The sequence below is a fragment of the Cydia pomonella genome, chromosome 1 (assembly GCF_033807575.1).
Source record: "Cydia pomonella isolate Wapato2018A chromosome 1, ilCydPomo1, whole genome shotgun sequence".
Classification (NCBI taxonomy): Eukaryota; Metazoa; Arthropoda; class Insecta; order Lepidoptera; family Tortricidae; genus Cydia; species Cydia pomonella.
This window is the reverse complement of record NC_084703.1, coordinates 35,519,359-35,537,001: the sequence shown is the minus strand read 5'-3', so window position 1 is coordinate 35,537,001 and position 17,643 is coordinate 35,519,359. Positions and strand designations below refer to the sequence as shown.

The window sequence follows — 17,643 nt, the reverse complement described above, 5'->3', positions numbered from 1 at the left end:
TAAAGAAAATTTGTACGCATTGGTAGAAAGAGTTAAGAAAAGAGATTATAAAACAAAACGTTGCATATCTACTACTATTTTTGATATTATAGAATCTTTCAGTATGATCTGTGTATATATGTATATGTGCTTCAAATCTTGTAATTTAAATTTGAACCACTTCTCGATGTCAGATTGAGCTGAATTTTGGGATGCTTCTGTATTTCCGATGACAAAGCAATAATATGTTAACATGAAGCTGATCTGATGATGCAGTCGGAAGGAAGCCAAAGATACTCTTCGATAAAAAAAAAAACATAATTTCATTGAGTTAGGCTCATTAAAAACATGTCAAGAAGTACTTAATGGACATGCAAATTGAAAAAGTACAATCAGCACTAAATGTGAGTTTCAAAGAATATTTTTGACAGTAACAAGTTTTTTTAGTAAGTGTGGCCATATTTGCACCTTGGCGATATACTTATATATATAGTTAATTAGGTATCTAAGAAAAAGTTCTAGCAATAATCTCATTCGTATGGCTTTGTGGATGTTTTTTTTAAAATATGTACAAATAAGGATCTTATACTTTTTTTAATACCACGACGGCGGCAAACAAGCATACGGCCCGCCTGGTGGTAAGCAGTCACCGCAGCCTATGGACGCCTGTAACTCCAGAGGTGTTTCATGCGCGTTGCCGATCCTTTAAAAACCTGTACACTCCTTTTTTGAAGAACCCCATACTGTAGACCCTCGGGAAAACTCGGAATGGAGCTCATTCCACAGCCGGAACCTGCATTTATTTTGCAATATATTATCTTTTGTTAAAACAATTGAAACATACACACATACATTTGTGCACGCAATTTTAATTTGATTATGAAAATACATATACTAATTATAATAAAATCCGGAAACACTACACCTTGCTTATTTAAGAAAACAAACCAAAAATCTCGACGAAACGACATAATACAAGTAGGTGTCTGTAACTGTATAGTACCTTTGTCGTACACGTTAAATTGATATTTAATAATCCGATTTATTCATCTTTTCAGATTATTTTGGATTCTTCAAGCATCTCCCTACACTCTACCTACAAAATGGTAAGAATAATTATAACTACATAGACGTGTTGCGCTGGTGTGTCTTTCCTCTATTATTTCCCATTATTATCTCAAAAATATGTCAGGTCCAACACGGCCCTTCGTAAGAAAAGGTCATAGAGATATTCAGTACTAAGTCTGCACGCCAACTGTCTCTCCATGTCGGTGTAGACTTACGCGATATCGATGTGTTGGAAATCGTATGAAAATGATCTGATAATTGATACTTATTTACTGGTACTTGCATACATTAGATATATTACCTATGCCCTTGTAGCTGTAGTGAAGGTACTATTACTGTTGTCATTCAGACACAGTGCCCATACATTTCAGTGTCGCTCGTTTACCCGATCTTTGTAATGGTAAAAAAGAGGAAGTAAATTGTATTTTCGTACATATTATCGGACTAGGTTTTACCCGTCAGCATTATATAACTGGGTTCTAAGGCATCACGTTCAAAGGGTGTACTTGTAATTGCTATTATTTTTGCATTGTGTGTTGAGATACCTATAATATCTTATTGCATATTCACATCTGTTAACAAGTAACATAACAATTTAAGAATAAAATATGAGGCTTACAGAGGCTCGATTTATGATTATGAAGCTAATGGTGGCAATGGGCTTTATTTTATAAATAAGTAACCGTATTCCGTATTTCATCTCCTCACCAGTACCAAGTGAAAATAATAGACACAAAAATGTGAAGGAAATAGTTATTGCTACAATAACTGATAGCTTGCTTATAACACATTTCACGCTAAATACTGTTTTGTGCATCGGCCGCCGTATCACAGAATCGCAGTGTCGCGATGAGCTGCCGCCCGCCGCCGAGGTGTATCCGGAGGGATCAGCGGAGCCAATATTTGCCCGCTTCCGACACGCGCCGGGGAGAGCACCTGTTGCATTGCAATTACGATAGGTTTATGTTTTTGTGCTTCTGCTAATTTCTTACTACTGCTGCGGATCACGTCAATACCAATGCGATTTTTATACAACGAGCATAGATATCCGTTTTAAAATTATGTATTTACCTTCTAGGTACATTGTTTCAGTTCGCGACTTCGTCTGCGTAGAATGAGGATTTTCCTTGGGTCCTTCCTCGGGCCTGAAATTGGTTCCATACCAAATTTCAACTAAACTGGTGTAGGTATCGATTTAAGTGTAAGAGACAAACATAGAGTTATTTACGCATTTTAAATATTAGCATCTATTATATTAGTGATGTGGGAACTCACCGGACCGATTGCATCCAATCTATAATTACTACATATGGAAGTTTTGTTGTCAAAATATAAGCTCGAGAAAATAAAACATTGATACCTTTATTATCAATGAGTAAATAAATAAATATAATAAATGAATCATAGACAAATAAATATTGTAAATGAAAACATAGCTATAAATGTGTGTACTGTTCTGTAACTTATACCGGTAGTTAAAAACTGCAAAGCGAATACATACTTACATATGTCTTGATTTTTCGTAGATATATAATTATAGAACCTAATTATTCACAAATAAATATTTCTTTAGTATACATACAAACATTACCCTAACGTCATTGTAAACATTAAAGAAGATAGCCGACGTGTCTGTAGCGGCTCGTTGTAGCTTGTAGCTAACTTCTTTTTACGGAACCCCGTAGCTAAATGGCAAAAAACGGAACCCTTATGGATTCGTCATGTCCGTCTGTCTGTCCGTTTATGTCACAGCCGCACAGCCATTTATTCTATTATGAACCGCATTAAGATTTTCACACAAAAATAGAAAAAAAAAACAATAAATTTTGGGGGTTCCCCATACTTAGAACTGAAACTCAATTTTTTTTCCCACAAACCCATACGTGTGGGGTATCTATGGATAGGTCTTCAAAAATGATATTGAGGTTTCTAATATCATTTTTTTTCTAAACTGAATAGTTTTCGCAAGAGACACTTCCAAAGTGGTAAAATGTGCCCCCCTCCCCCCCCCCCCTGTAACTTCTAAAATAACAGAATGATAACACTAAAAAAAATATATGATATACATTACCATGCAAACATCCTGCGAAAATTGGTTTGAACGCGATCTAGTAAGTAGTTTTTTTAATACGTCAAATGGTTCGGAACCCTTCATGGGCGAGTCCGACTCGCACTTGACCGCTTTTTTCTATGATGTCAAAGGTAACAGAGTAAGTATGTCGATGTTTTACTAACGGTCCGATTCGAAGAATGATCATGACACGTTTACGATCTTGGAAAGATCTTTAAAATATCGATAATTAAACGACATGTCAAAATTGACGTTTATTTCGATTCCGCTGTGATCCCAATAAGATCTATCTACGATATTTCTAACGTCAAAATGACATTGGTTGCCCGAATCGACCTGCTTCTGTCAATCATACCACATATATACGATATCTAAATGAGAATTTATCTAAACCAGAACTTATCGTTATCGTATCTCATTCTTCGAATCGGGCCGTAATTCGCTAATCACTCATTATTTTCAGGAAAAGATCTAATATTGAGACTTAATTATGCTAGATGTTGCTTGTACCTGGTTTAAGGGAAGTTTCACAGTTCTCTCCCGAGTTACCGTGTGCAACCTGCCCTTAGTTTTTAAATTTTGCGACAATGAAAAAGGGTATATGTATACTATATAAGCAGTATACAAAAGAAGCAAGCTTTTAAAGTGAATAAAAGTTATTGTAAGCTATCGACTAGGTCATCCATCACAGCACGGCGGACAGCTTCGCACCTATCGTGATGTTTCGACGTCCCTGCGAAGGTAGCAATAGATGGATCCATCAAATGATTGATGTAGCCCTTTAAAAGTAGATAACCAATTAAATTTGCGCAGAGTAGGTACCGGTCGATACCGCTCCACCAATTTTATATTCAAAACAGTTTCATATTACCCGATGACGGAGAAGAGAAGGTAGCGTAATTTATAATTAGGAACTGAAAATAATTCAAGCAAGCAATTAGTTTAACCAGGGAACCAATTAAATTATTTTATTAAAATAACTTTAAAAACAAAAAGTAAAATATAAATAATGATCCTGTAAATGATTCGCACAGGAGGTGCAAGCACGCACCTACTGTTCGCACTTAGAGTTGGTCGAAGGCGCCAAGCCTTTCAATGATAGAATACACTAGTACTCGTATATTTGGGAAGGGTATTACCATGACCGGGTGATCTAGTGGTCAGGACGTCAGCAGCGTGAGCTGATTTTCGGTTCGATTCCGGCCTCGACTACCGCTGGACTTGGTCACTTTTAAATTTTTCTTTAGTATTTCAGTTTATGAGAATTGAGTAAGAAAAGTAGAAATGTAATATTAATTATATTTAAGGGGAGTACTGAAAAAAAAACCGTAAACTTGAAATGAAAAAAACTAATGGGATTGAGAGCAAACTAAGGATTTTAGAAAAATTACAATAAAAAGTAACTTAATTTAAATGTTTGTCAGTTTTTTTTACTTATATTTTTTGCTGTAGGAGTGATTGGCAGCTTCTTCCTAGCACATTCAGTGGCAGCTTTTTACGGATCCGTTTTCATATTTGCCTGCATCAGTCCGTCACCTGCTGGAATGGTTAATGTTATTTGGCTTTTTCGTTCTTCTCTTTTAATACACTTTTGATTTGAGCCCAGGCAATAATAGTTGAGACAACGGCACTGCAGGACATTTGGAGCTCTTACTCTATTCTATGTCTAAGGAAATTTGTATGATTTTCGACTTGGCCTAGAATTAAGTAACACACATTTTCTGTAACCTTAGTTCAAAACTGAAGTGACTTTCATCGTAGTTTGTTTGCAATTTACCCGCATATGTACCCCAGTTTTTACAATAATTATGACAGGTATGCTTCGTTTTCGCCAATTCTATTAGCAATCTTTGTGATGGGCCCAGGGTCACTTATTCTTAGAGATCAGCCGCTTCGATGCCTCTGTTCAAGAGACAGCATACTAAATTAGTTATCTATTATGAAATGCACGAAACTTCGAGGTAATATTAATTGTTTCGAAATCAGGCATGTAGGATGTTGCAAATTTGTTTGCTATTTGGAAAATACCCATTTTCAGTGATCTCTTCTATTTACCGGTGTGAAGTCGAATAGCGTTAAACCAGAATTATTTATCGCGGTAAGAATGCCGTAGTCATCTTGCTTAGAAACTAAATTAGAGCGGCTTAAAATTTACAGTTTTTTTTGTACAGGCCTTGTACATATGTTATTCATCATCATAATCATCATCTCAGCCATAAGACGTCCACTGCTGAACATAGACCTCCCCCTTGGACCTCCACATGTACCGGTTGAAAGCGACCCACATCCAGCGTCTTCCGGCGACCTTAATAAGGTCGTCTGTCCATCTTGTGGATGGTCGTCCTACGCTGCGCTTGCTATTTAGTCCGTGGTCTCCACTCGAGCACTTTTCGACCCCATCGGCCATCTTCTCTGCGTGCAATGTAATTAAACTGAAGTAACATAAAATACGAGTATGTTATGTTGCAACTAGAACCGTTTCTGAAATAATATCACAAGAAATAAAAATGGAAAACCATGAAGTGGTATTCCGAGTTATTTACATAAAACGAAACTCAAGTTATTACGGCTTTAAGAATCCTTTTGAAACTTTTACAATTATTGCAACAAAGTTTCTGAAACATTAATGTTCCTGATACTTATTTTCTTTAGGCTTTCGTGCTGCCGCCGAAGCAGGATGAATTACATTTCAATTTAATAATGCTAATTATATGTAAGTATTGCTATGGTCGGAACTTTTAATTTCTAATCAAACTATTGAGAAGAATGTAAAGCTTTTCATTATTTTCATGAATATCTATATTTTATTAATTCATGATTAAATAATATGGGAATACCTTATGCGGTCCATAAGTTGCAATGACAAATATTCGGGGTCTGCGCGTGCCTATGATTGAGTTCAGATTGGACGATCTGACGATTGGTCTTTTGGTTGACGAAAAGGTACAAAAGTGGTCACGTTTTTAAAGGCTACTTGGGTACTATATTTGAAGGAACGAACGTCGCCGGTAAAGACGCGTGAAATGGGAAAATCAGGTATTAAAAAGCATATTAGGTACTTACATTATTATAATAATGAATATGGAGAAGCTGTTGTCTACTGTCTTCTTAAATTAGGCTAAGCAGCATTTGTACCTTATTATTGATATATCTGTGATAAAGATAGTTTATTATTCAAGTAGGTATATTACAATGCGCTGTTGGCGTTGAAACTCTAGGTCCATGGGGTCCCAGCGCGCACAAGTTTTTTGGAGAAATCGCGAAACGTCTGTTTGACGTAACTGGTGACCGAAGAGCTGGCGGCTTTCTCGCACAACGTATCAGTATTGCGATACAACGAGGAAATGCCGTCAGCATCCTTGGTACAATGCCTCAAGGGCCTATTTTAGATATAAGCTAGTTATAGTAATCATCTGTATATATCCATTATGTATATTGTTATTGTCAATAAATAGATGCGCTCATGAACATCAAATAAATCTACGCCGGCTCTAACCCTACACCTCTGACCCAAGAAGATTTAAATCCCTTCTAAATTGTAGGAGGGTATCCCAACCTGCAAGAAACTCGCCGGGACACATCTTTTCAAAACATTACATTTTATATCTGACATGCATTGAATAAAAACATACTAATTAAATTAATATAGAATAAAAAAAAAAAACATAAAATAACAGACTGTAGTTATTTTCTTATAGAAATTTGACGCACTATATTGCGAATGCAGTGGTATAGTTAGCATAGTATTTAATTAACGAATAAGCGAAGTGAACACAACGTAATTTTTATTATCATTCCGTTTTTAAAGGTTATGTAATTTACATGGCCTACTATCTACTTACTTAAACTGTAATAAAATTGATTAGTTATTAGAAAAAACTGTGGAGGCCGAATGAATCCGATGTCCAACTTTCAATACTGAGGTGGCGGGCTGAAATTAGTTTTTCGGAACTTATGTATGTCTATGAACATCTTTGTTGATAATAACCAATAGCTTTTTGGTGGAGAAAAACGTCGTGAGGATATCTGCATTACATCCGCGATGAAATTAAAAGGTGTATATGTACTTCACAATAGAACGTCGGATCCACTCAGATTAAACCGCTTTTTTTTAAATTAAAAGTTTAATTACACGATATGTAAGTAGGTAGCGGGCACGTAACTTACGAAACCTTCAAATGTGAAGTCCCTAATCCGCATTGGGCCACTGTTATTATAATTAATCTTATTCTAGTGGACACTTTAGCAATCTGAATTAATCCTTTCATCTAGTTGTTTGTAAACTAAAATAATTATTTTGATATGCTGTCAATATTGACTTAAACATTTCAAATACTTAGTAAAGCCACTAACTGTTTGAAATGTTTAAGTCAATATTGACAGCGGTCTAAATATACCCGAATACGGTAATGTTAAAGCTATTTGAACGGAGCTCAGTGTCACGCGGGAGCGAAGAATTAATCGAGTGTGAGACATTCTTCCGCAGCGAGGAGGCGTCGTGTCGTAGTTATTGGCTACCGGGAGACGCGCGCGCTCTGCGACTCGACACTCGCTGGTAGCGACAATTTTAGAGCATTTAACCAACTGGAGTCAGCTTTAAGAACATACCCCTCTGTCGAAAAGCTCGGCTAATGGTCGTACTCACGTGTTACTCGGTCATACTTATTGTATGGACTGACGTTTATCTGACATGGCTAATTGTACGTTAAGTGCGAATAGCTATACATTTGACGTGCCCCTCCCTAGCAAAAATCGGCAGACTGTTTTGTTCAGAAAACTACAGACAAGGCGTCTTTGGTTGGTTAAATGCTCTAAGGCGACAATAGACGGGCGACACATAAACAACGAAAGTTTGTCGAGTAACATAAAGAGGGTCCTGAGTAAACAGCTCTCTCGTTAGAATCGTTCACTCACGAAAGAAACCATACGAACCCTAATAGCCCTCGGCTTGGGCAAATAGATATTTTACTACGAACACACTTCCGTCGATTTGTTTTGAACCCACGTCCTAACCGAAACGCCGATTTACTTATTACATGTAGTAAATGTTGGGAAAAGACTATGCTACCTACGATGTTGCTGTTAGCTTTAAAATTAAACCAAAACTGCTCTAATATTTCTGACCCTAACTACAGCTAACTGATCGGCCAGTTTGAATTGAGAGGATTGCAAGTATACCCGTTTATTCTTTATTTTTTTGGTAATACAGTATCGTATAAATAAGTGGATAATAATAATTTCTTTTTTCATTTATTTCATTCGTCTCATTCACTCTCTATATGAATCCCTTTCTGAATAATATTTTTTTTAACTCTTGTTAACAACTTCGAAGCTAAGTAGGTACTCGTAAATTGCAAATGGATTTTCATAAAAGAGCGGTCAGCGAGTTGCCACTAGTAATCCCATAGGCGACGAATATCCGACGCGCGGCGCAAAACCTGTCGTCTTGTCGGCTCTGCCGGGCAAACCTCGCTTGCCCACCTTCTAAATAAATATCGGCTGCTTGGGCCCGTGTATAAAATACAAGAAAATATTAAGTCTTGGATCCTCTTACTTTCTAAGTAAATGTCAATTAATCCCGTGCCCATAAAATGAAAACGGACAGAATCATTAATACATGTAACCGATCTCGACAGATGGTAGTGATATTGGGAATCAATTACTCTAATGCCATTTTGATTTCAGTGAACATTCATAATATCGAGGGTGTTCATTTCGCGTCTCACAATATTGCACGTTGGCCAATATTTAAATTTTGCGCAATAAAGTTACTATTTGTATATCGGAATACAAGTGTGTATGTTACTACAGTTAAAATAAGATAAGTCTGCAACGATTTTGATAGCACACACAGTGCAAGTGTTATATTGAACCAGTCAAACTTCTATGAAATAATGACGTATACATAACACTTGCATTACGTGTGCTATCAAAATCATTGCAGACTTGGCTTGGTCTCACTCCACCTAATGCCCGATACGATTGAATAATTTATGCTTTTACATCATTGTAGTAGATGGCGACTTTTGGCGAGGGCCCAGCATCCTATAATTTATATAACGCTTGGAAAAATGACATTGTGACATGTGTGATGGTTTTTGGACCCAATGTGGGCGCATGCATTCTATGACGTGATTGAGATACCTACTCGTATTTGATCAAATTTAACGAAAATCTCGTATTACAACTACGTGCTGACTACACTGTTGCGATGTGTAGGCGAGACAGCGCTATGAACGTATATAGAGCGATGTCCTGCTCTCATATTTAGAGGAGCTGCGTGCGGATCTGTATTCGCTAAGAATAATATTTTCCTCCAAATGCTAAATAAATAGGTATACTTATTCCTAATAAATGTCTATGAAATTTGTTCGATTTTATTATTGGACAGAAACGCCGATCCATACAAACGGACGATAAAAGCAAACACCGTGGTTATACGAAAATTCACCGAGAATGTCGAGCGGGAACACGATCAGAATACAAGAGATCTTATGAATATTTATAGGATCACCTTATAAAAATGCACACGGTGCTTTGAGGCCGATCCATAATAATCAAAGTTAGAGACGGCAATCGATTTCTTTCCAGGTGGGTGAAGAACGATTGCTGCAAGCGAAGCACATGAAGTTCAAGATGCAAAGCACATTCCACGCGCGATGCCCTAACTTAAGAGAATAGTGGAGGACGGCTTCTCCATACAAGCGTAATCACCATTTTCAACTCTGGATATTGACATTTTGGAGAATATTTTTAGTATTTTTACATAATCCATTTTTTTTTATTACCACGTTGGTGGCAAACAAGCATACGGCCCGCCTGATGGTAAGCAGTCACCATAGCCTATGGATGCCTACAACTCCAGAGGTTTTACATGCTCTTTGCGGACCTTTTAGAAACTCCTTTTTCGAAGAACCCCTACACATCGGAATTGCATCTCATTCCACAGCCGGAGCGTCCGCGGGAGGAAATTTCCGTTAAACCGTACAGTGCGCAGCTAGGGTTTGCAATGATTTGAAATGTATGGAAGGATCCGCGGATCCGGACCTAGATAATTTCATACATTTCGGATCCGGATTGCAAACCCTATGCGCTACCATTTAGGCTTTAGGGTGTGAGGATTAACACCCTACCGACGGCGAACGGTGCGGTGATAGAAATCAGCCGTTCGTCGTATCATGTCACAAAGTTTCTCCTTTGACTTGAAGGTTCAATACCACTTGTGAGTTTGGGATCGTTGACGATTCGTACGAGCGCGCCTTTGGACTGACTCTAAGGGTCCAAGCTGGCATCCAGGTGCTCCTGCCCAAAAGTGTCATCTGTAGTCCATATAGGGGTTCCCACTCGTACATATAAGTGTATAAGGTACACTTTACCATTCTGGCTATTTGTCAGGATTTTATTTCCTTTGTCAGGCAGATTATATTACTCAGCTAAGAAAATAACCAACGACATTTAATATAAATATTACAGGGTTTTCTGCGTATCAAGCTGGTAGCAAAATTGTTCGAAAGCATTTGTACGAGGAGTTTGTTTTAACAAGTGTAATGTAAACATTACAATCGCACTTATTAATATAATTTTCTTATTCTAATATAGCGTCACAGCTTTCATGCGGTTTCAGAAGTTCGTACCTACTTTGAATTAAACTTAATTTCAGTTCGTGGTTTGGAGTTGTTAACTTTGAACATCAGACACGAAACTCATTACTGTAGATTAACTTTGACATGTGTACGCAATGAGGTAAGTATGTATCAGGAGCCCATGCAGAGTGGGGGAGCATCACTTTGGGTTCGGATGTTATCTGTAGCTGGGGTCCTCTGGGTGAACAAAACGCAACAGTCTCTGTCGCACTAATATGGAAGAGTGATAGAGAGAGATAACAGGCATCTCGTCTACGCACCCACGTACAGTAGCGAATCGCGGTTGGCCTTCAGAATTTATATAGTAGCGGCGTCACGTCGTAAATGTATGGTTTAAACGTAAACTAGATAGGAAAAAAAAACAAATATTCTTGTCAATCATACCATTGGCTTACTGATGAATTTTGGTTTCTGGATCCGTTCAACAACTATCTTTTCTACGTCATAGAGTTGGCATTACGTAGCCATGCTATCATTATTGGTGTGTTAGGAGCAGTACCTACCTATTATGTATTATTGTTGCAGATGTGGTGGGCAATATGGTGCGCTGCAGTGGTGGCCGGAGCGGCAGCGGCGCCAGCCGGCGACGCGCTAGCGCCCCTCGCGCTCGACCTGCCACAGATAGATTCTCTCACACCTGACGACGTGAGTAAAATGAGAAGGCATATCATGTTATAGTCACGATAATCGCGCGGCAAAAATAAGATAATCTTCTGTGCTTCGAAATTGCAGAGCGTTATTATGTATTCATACTACCGTAAACTTGCTTAACATTACCAGCACGCTAAACACTGCCTGGCTTGAATAAAAACATTGTCTTTTGGTAGATCCAGCAAACACAGTAAGTATACCGAATTCGCAATAACGGGGAAACAGGTGATATTCCGGATATTAGTGAAGGTCACAGATGCACATGTTTTGTGTCATGTGATGTGTTTGTGACATCACTTTAATGATTTTTCACGTCAGCAGCTCGAACAAGGGTAATTTGCTGCTTAAAAACAGTGAGACAAAATAACATTCAAGTGACCTTTAGATTGGAATGTCATTTCAACGTGCGGGCCTAATACAAGTTCGAAATATTTGGATTCTATTGTCTTAATCCCTTTCACGTCATTAGCAAAAAGAAAGAGACAAAAAAAGTGCATACGTAATTCGTCGGTATATTGACGGTTTATAATAGACCCCCGAAATAAGTCAGACCGCATCGTTCCAAAACACCCTACGAGTCTTCATTCGTAATAATTAATTAATGAAATAAGAGTTTAAAATTTAATAAAAACACCATATTTTACGTATTTTATTATACAATCAAAACAATGAACTTATACAAATTTACGCAATTGTTACGCAGTAAATAATTCTACTTAACTACTTTTAACGATCTTTACTATAGTTGACAAATAGTAGTATCCGCAATTCGGACCGGATCTTACAGTTTTTTTTTACAAAAAAATGTTGTGGATTGAACTGTCAATTGATGTTCGTTAATTCATTATTTTCGTATTGTTTTATTGAAATTTCTTTCGTTTTGTTTTATTGCGGTAATTAAAGTTAATTGTTAGAATACCTTCAGAAAACATGAGAGAAATAGTAATCCGTCCGTCTGGATTACATTTTTTCAGGTTGTATTTTTTGATGGCTGACTGACGTGAAAATTTTTGTGTACTACACGAGATCAAAGCTATTTACATCTCGTGCGCTTTTGAGTCCCTTACTACGCTCAAGATTCTAAATTAGATTCACTCGCTACGCTCGTGAATCTATTATAGAATCTTTCGCTTGCACGGGACTCAAAACAAGCACTCGAAGAAATATCAAACTTTGCTCTCTTGTTGTACAAATAACTATTGTCATTCATGGGCTTGTAATAGGTTACTTTTACCTTTTTATTGGTGTTGGTATAGATATAAATACAATTATGAAAAATGACATATCCGAAAATACGCACAGAAAAGAATTCGTATACGAAAAGAAACTCCCACGAATAGCTCTACTGCCCTCACGAAAACAAAGCTTAGTAGCAAACTATTAGGTATTAATTCGCCTATTTTTAAGAAATACTTATTCATAACCAAACATGAAAGACTTTTTCCTTCAGTAGTGCAGGTAAAATGCATTTAACGCTAAAATTTGGAAGTCTGTACATATTATGTACAGGTATTGCTGGGCTTGCATATTAAAAATATACTTACTATTTTTGGTTTAAAAGTGCTTCAATTGAACTAGACGGACCACGGGTTAAACTGGTTGGTTTGTTGTAATATTTTCCGGCTATTCGTACGGGCTCTGTTGTGTACGGAGCTCATGAAGTGGAAGATAGGGGCACGTCTATCCACCGCTCGGTTTTTGTTGTTGTTCCTAGTTTTTAGCTATATTCCAATGTATCTTGAATACGTCTTTGGTTAAAAGGGAACGATGATAGTAGCATTATTGTCGGTTTAATTTTAGATCCATGTAGAGAATTAAGGTGTTCAGTCGCGGTTCCACTAATTTAATATCAGTTTATTTTCAACGAGCGACCCCCCTCTCCCCGGCTTTGAACGTGTAGTAATTGTATACCTAAACCTTCCTCATCAATCACTCTTTTAAAAACCGCATGAAAATCTGTTCAGTCGTTTTTGAGTTTATCGCGGACATACAGATGTACAGCGCAGCTTCTTTTATAAAGTGTATGGAATGGTTTCAAAACTTATTATAAATATTAGTAGAGTCTAGATAATCTGTTAAACAAAAAACTTTGTTTCTTTTATGCAGTGCGGCTAGGTAGCTCTCATAAGTGAACAATTAATACGGAGATAATATGTTTGGAGAGTGTTTGATGATCGACCGCAGACATTCATGTAAAAAATCGGAGATAACTAATGGTGTTATATTTGATCCTTATAAGTAGAACTGTACAATTCTTATTTAAGCGGGCGGTTATTTTTACTCGCGAGGGATTCGGTAACGAACCGCACTGCATAAAAGAAACAATATCTTTTGTTTAACTGATCAAGGTTTGAACCGAAAAATCAACTCAGAAAATATCAAATATATATACGCAATTTATGTTCAGCTTTCTGTGTTATTGGCAGGAGAGCTTGAGCTACGCGGGGCCGGTAGGCCGCTACGCTGCGTCCGCGCCGCTGGTCTACCTACTTCCCGACGTGCCCCGCGACGCGCAGGTATTTCAACAGCATTTCCCCGTGACTCTCTTCATTACTCTGCATTATTATTATTGGGCGTTGAATTAGGTACCTACTCATCTAGTGAAATATGCGTGATAATTTGCCACATCTATCCTTGGCAAACAGTACTACTTGCCTACGTATAAAAAGACACTATAATAATGAAGTTTATCAATGGCGCAGGGCACGCCGTATGCAGGGCGCTGTATGAGCGTGCACTAATTAAACCGAAATCGCTTTTCCATAAAAACGTAGTCTTCATTTTAGTCTCTGGATAGCATTATTGAAAATATTTTATCAAAATTTGACGTACATCAACTACAGCTATGCCCCTTCGTTCGTTTTTAATTTATTTAGGAGCATTACAATTTTTGTATGGAATTGGTTTTTCACTCCTAATTCTTATAATACCTAATCAAAAAAATTGAAACAAGTTAAACAAAAGGGGCATATCTAAAGAGGAAAACAGGGACTACGTTTGTATAGAGAAGCGAGCATCCCCTTTCCTCTTAATGAATAAATAAGTCTATCTAAATAATGAAATACTTTAACACAGCTTTGTTAAAAAAGAAATAAATTTACGTAAAATCAATTGAATCGTGCATATCCGTTAGATAGACATCCCTTTGATCCAAATTCAGTGTTGATCGTATCAGAGGTAAGCCAAATATTTGAATAAGGTTGATAACCGGATTGATTTCAACCCCGAATAAATATAATAATTGCAGTAATATACTCAAAGCACATATAGGTATATTCTTTAGATTATGTAAATTTTAAGTACCTATCATACTCATACTCATTTATTTAAAATATTCTTAAAATATTACATGTTATAAATCAGAAAATAAATTATTATCGTCACATCATTGAGAATAGTAACAAATGTATGTCTATAATTAAAATTACAGTAATAAATATGTTCATTAATGTGAAATTACAATTGAAATACTATGTCAAGATTATTAAAAATACCATGTTTGTACACACTTGTGTTTTTACAAGGTTAAGGACTAGGCCATTGAGTGAGAACCAGTTTTTCATTCGCTTGATGTCCTCTGTTATGAGTTCCTCTAGGTTTTGTATGGAGGGTGCAGTCAAAATGTCACAAGAGTCATCAGCGAATAGGTACATATCACCATGTACATTAGCAGGAAGGTCGTTAACCTGTATCAGAAAGCATAGGTTGGCAAGCGACGATCCTCGACGAGGTCGAATCGAAACAAATTATTATAATTAATCGTACGAATCGCACTTAAGTATGTAATGTCTAGTGACGTCTCAACTCAACATCACTCCAGTGCTGCCATTGAGTGTCGATTTGATATCGATAATAAAGCCCGACCAGAAATATATGATCATTGTCAAGAGGGCGCTGTTATTCTCATGTAGGGTGACAGTTCAATTTAGTATGAAAAATTTAGTTCCAATGAAATTCCGCAATATGGCGCGTGATCATATATTACTGGTCAGGCTTTAAATAAATAATATATTAGAGGACCGACCTTTAGCAAAGTGTAAGTACACTTTAGATTAGTACCTACTAGGCAATTCTATACACACGAAATAAAAATATAAAAAATAATACTTAATCAATAGAACAGAGAAAACAACATTAACTCAAGATCAAAATATTTGTGTACCTAAGTCATGAGTCGTTACGCATTTTTAGGGTTCTGTAGCTTAATGGCAAAAAACGGACCCCGTATGGATTCGTCATGTCTGTCTGTCTGTCCGTCCGTATGTCACAGCCACTTTTTTTCCGAAACTATAAGAACTATACTGATGAAACTTAGTAAGTAAATGTATTCTTTGAACCGCATTTAGATTTTCACACAAAAAAAGAAAAAAAAAAACAATAGGTACATTTTGGGGGTTCCCCATACTTAGAACTAAAATGCGCATGTAACTCCTCTGGAGTTGCAGGCGTACATAGGCTACGGCGGCCGTATGCTTGATTACCATTGACGTAATATAAAAAAAAACTCATGTTTTTTTTTTCATCAAACCCATACTCTATCTATAGGATAGGTCTTCAAAAATGATATTGAGGTTTCTAATATCATTTTTTTCTGACTGAATTTTTCTTTCAAACTGAATAGTTTGCGCGAGAGACACTTCCAAAGTGGTAAAATGTGTCTCCCCCCTGTAACTTCGAAAATAGAGACTGATAAAACTAAAAAAAATATATGATGTACATTATTATGCAAATTTCCACCGAAAATTGGTTTGAACGAGATCTAGTAAGTAGTTTTTTTTATACGTCATAAATGGTACGGAACCCTTCATGGGCGAGTCCGACTCGCACTTGGCCGCTTTTTTTGTTTGTTATAAATTACACCCTTTTCAGTCCCCATCTATGAGAATAAGGCGCAAAAGGCGGGGGTTTAACTTCTGTAGCTGTGTCTAGTTAAGTATGTAACTAGTGAAAATTAGTACCTATACCTACGACATAAGTACTTACTCTAACTAAAGCATAAAAGGTGTCTGTAGGTATATACTTATCTAAACACAAATAAAGGTCTTAGGGACTTAAGCAGTCTATGGATATTTATAAAAGAATGAAACTAAGTGAGACAATGAGTGACGCTAATATTCTTTCGGGCACATAAGTCGTCATACAATGGAGTGACGGGAATTGATGAATGCTGAGTTCTATAATTTACTTTGTTTATTATAAACCGGTATTTACTTTGGCCATAACCCTTTTCGTTTGGAGTAAAAGTTCGGAGACAGTAATTAAGTGAACAAATTACAGTGTCAACTTGCGACTTTGTATTCTGTGAGAGCCTACTTAAATATATTTCAATTGCTCTTCGAGCAGTAGAACCCATTTAATTATTTAAATAAATTTTGATAAAATTATTGTTACTGTTGGAAACGAATTTCTCTCGATATTTCACAATAGAACATAATACTACCACAATTTTAGTAATTTACTAACGTCATCCTAATGTTGTTCCGGTTTTCTGATTGTAAATTTATTATTTTATTACTGCTCAACTTTTAATGTACGCGCTCTTATTGGGCGACAAATAAATCGTGTCAGATACTCGTATGTTTGCGGCCTTCGTTGTGTAACTGTAACTTATTATTGCTGGTGACTCTACACCAACCCTGTCTAAATATATTTAGTTATAATTTATGTCATGCAGGTTCCTACGGTTTATGCGATTTTTTAGCTTTGGTAAGGATATTATCGAAAGTATTTCAAGAAAATGCTAGTCACCTGGTATTTTGAATAACAGGTTAAACAGTGTTTACTCACTGCGGTCCAGTCTTACGGCACGTTTACTGTCCCTAAAATAAATAAATAAAGATATTTCAGTGCTTATACCGTGAGCCGAACCTTAGGACTTCAATACAGCGCGAGAACGATCTGCACTTTCAATAAATAAATATTATAGGTAGGCATTCTAACACACATCCACTAGTAGATGTATATCGTAGCGCATACAAGCGTACATAGTTATAGCAGCCGACTAAATTTGCTGAACGGATCTAGCATTGGCTTGTTTGATATACAACCAAGTATACATGTAATCAAGGTGACAAGTGTGCGCGTGCGCCGCGACTTCACCGTGAACCCGGCCGTGGAGCTCCTGACTGACGCCTACTCCGACAAGGCGCGGCGCCAACACATCACGCGCGCAAACAGGGAACTCCTTAAATGCATAGGCAAGCGAGGTAAGATTTATAACTTTTTAAACTG

The 17,643-nt window shown here is 37.0% G+C and overlaps 1 protein-coding gene across 3 annotated transcripts in view; it reads left to right on the top strand.

Annotated features, from left to right (window-relative positions):
* The window catches only part of LOC133521251 (diuretic hormone 45), an 85,655-nt gene that overhangs the window by 52,374 nt on the left and 15,638 nt on the right, over positions 1 to 17,643 (top strand). For 2 of the 3 annotated variants that reach the window (XM_061856107.1, XM_061856117.1), the window contains exons 2-4: positions 1,038 to 1,085; positions 11,287 to 11,406; positions 13,839 to 13,928. In XM_061856107.1, coding sequence (XP_061712091.1) covers positions 1,083 to 1,085; positions 11,287 to 11,406; positions 13,839 to 13,928 — 213 coding nt within the window. In that variant the 5' untranslated portion in view covers positions 1,038 to 1,082. Of the gene's footprint in view, positions 1 to 1,037; positions 1,086 to 11,286; positions 11,407 to 13,838; positions 13,929 to 17,479; positions 17,619 to 17,643 lie in introns of all 3 variants that reach the window. The other variant, XM_061856126.1, reaches the window with a different exon arrangement.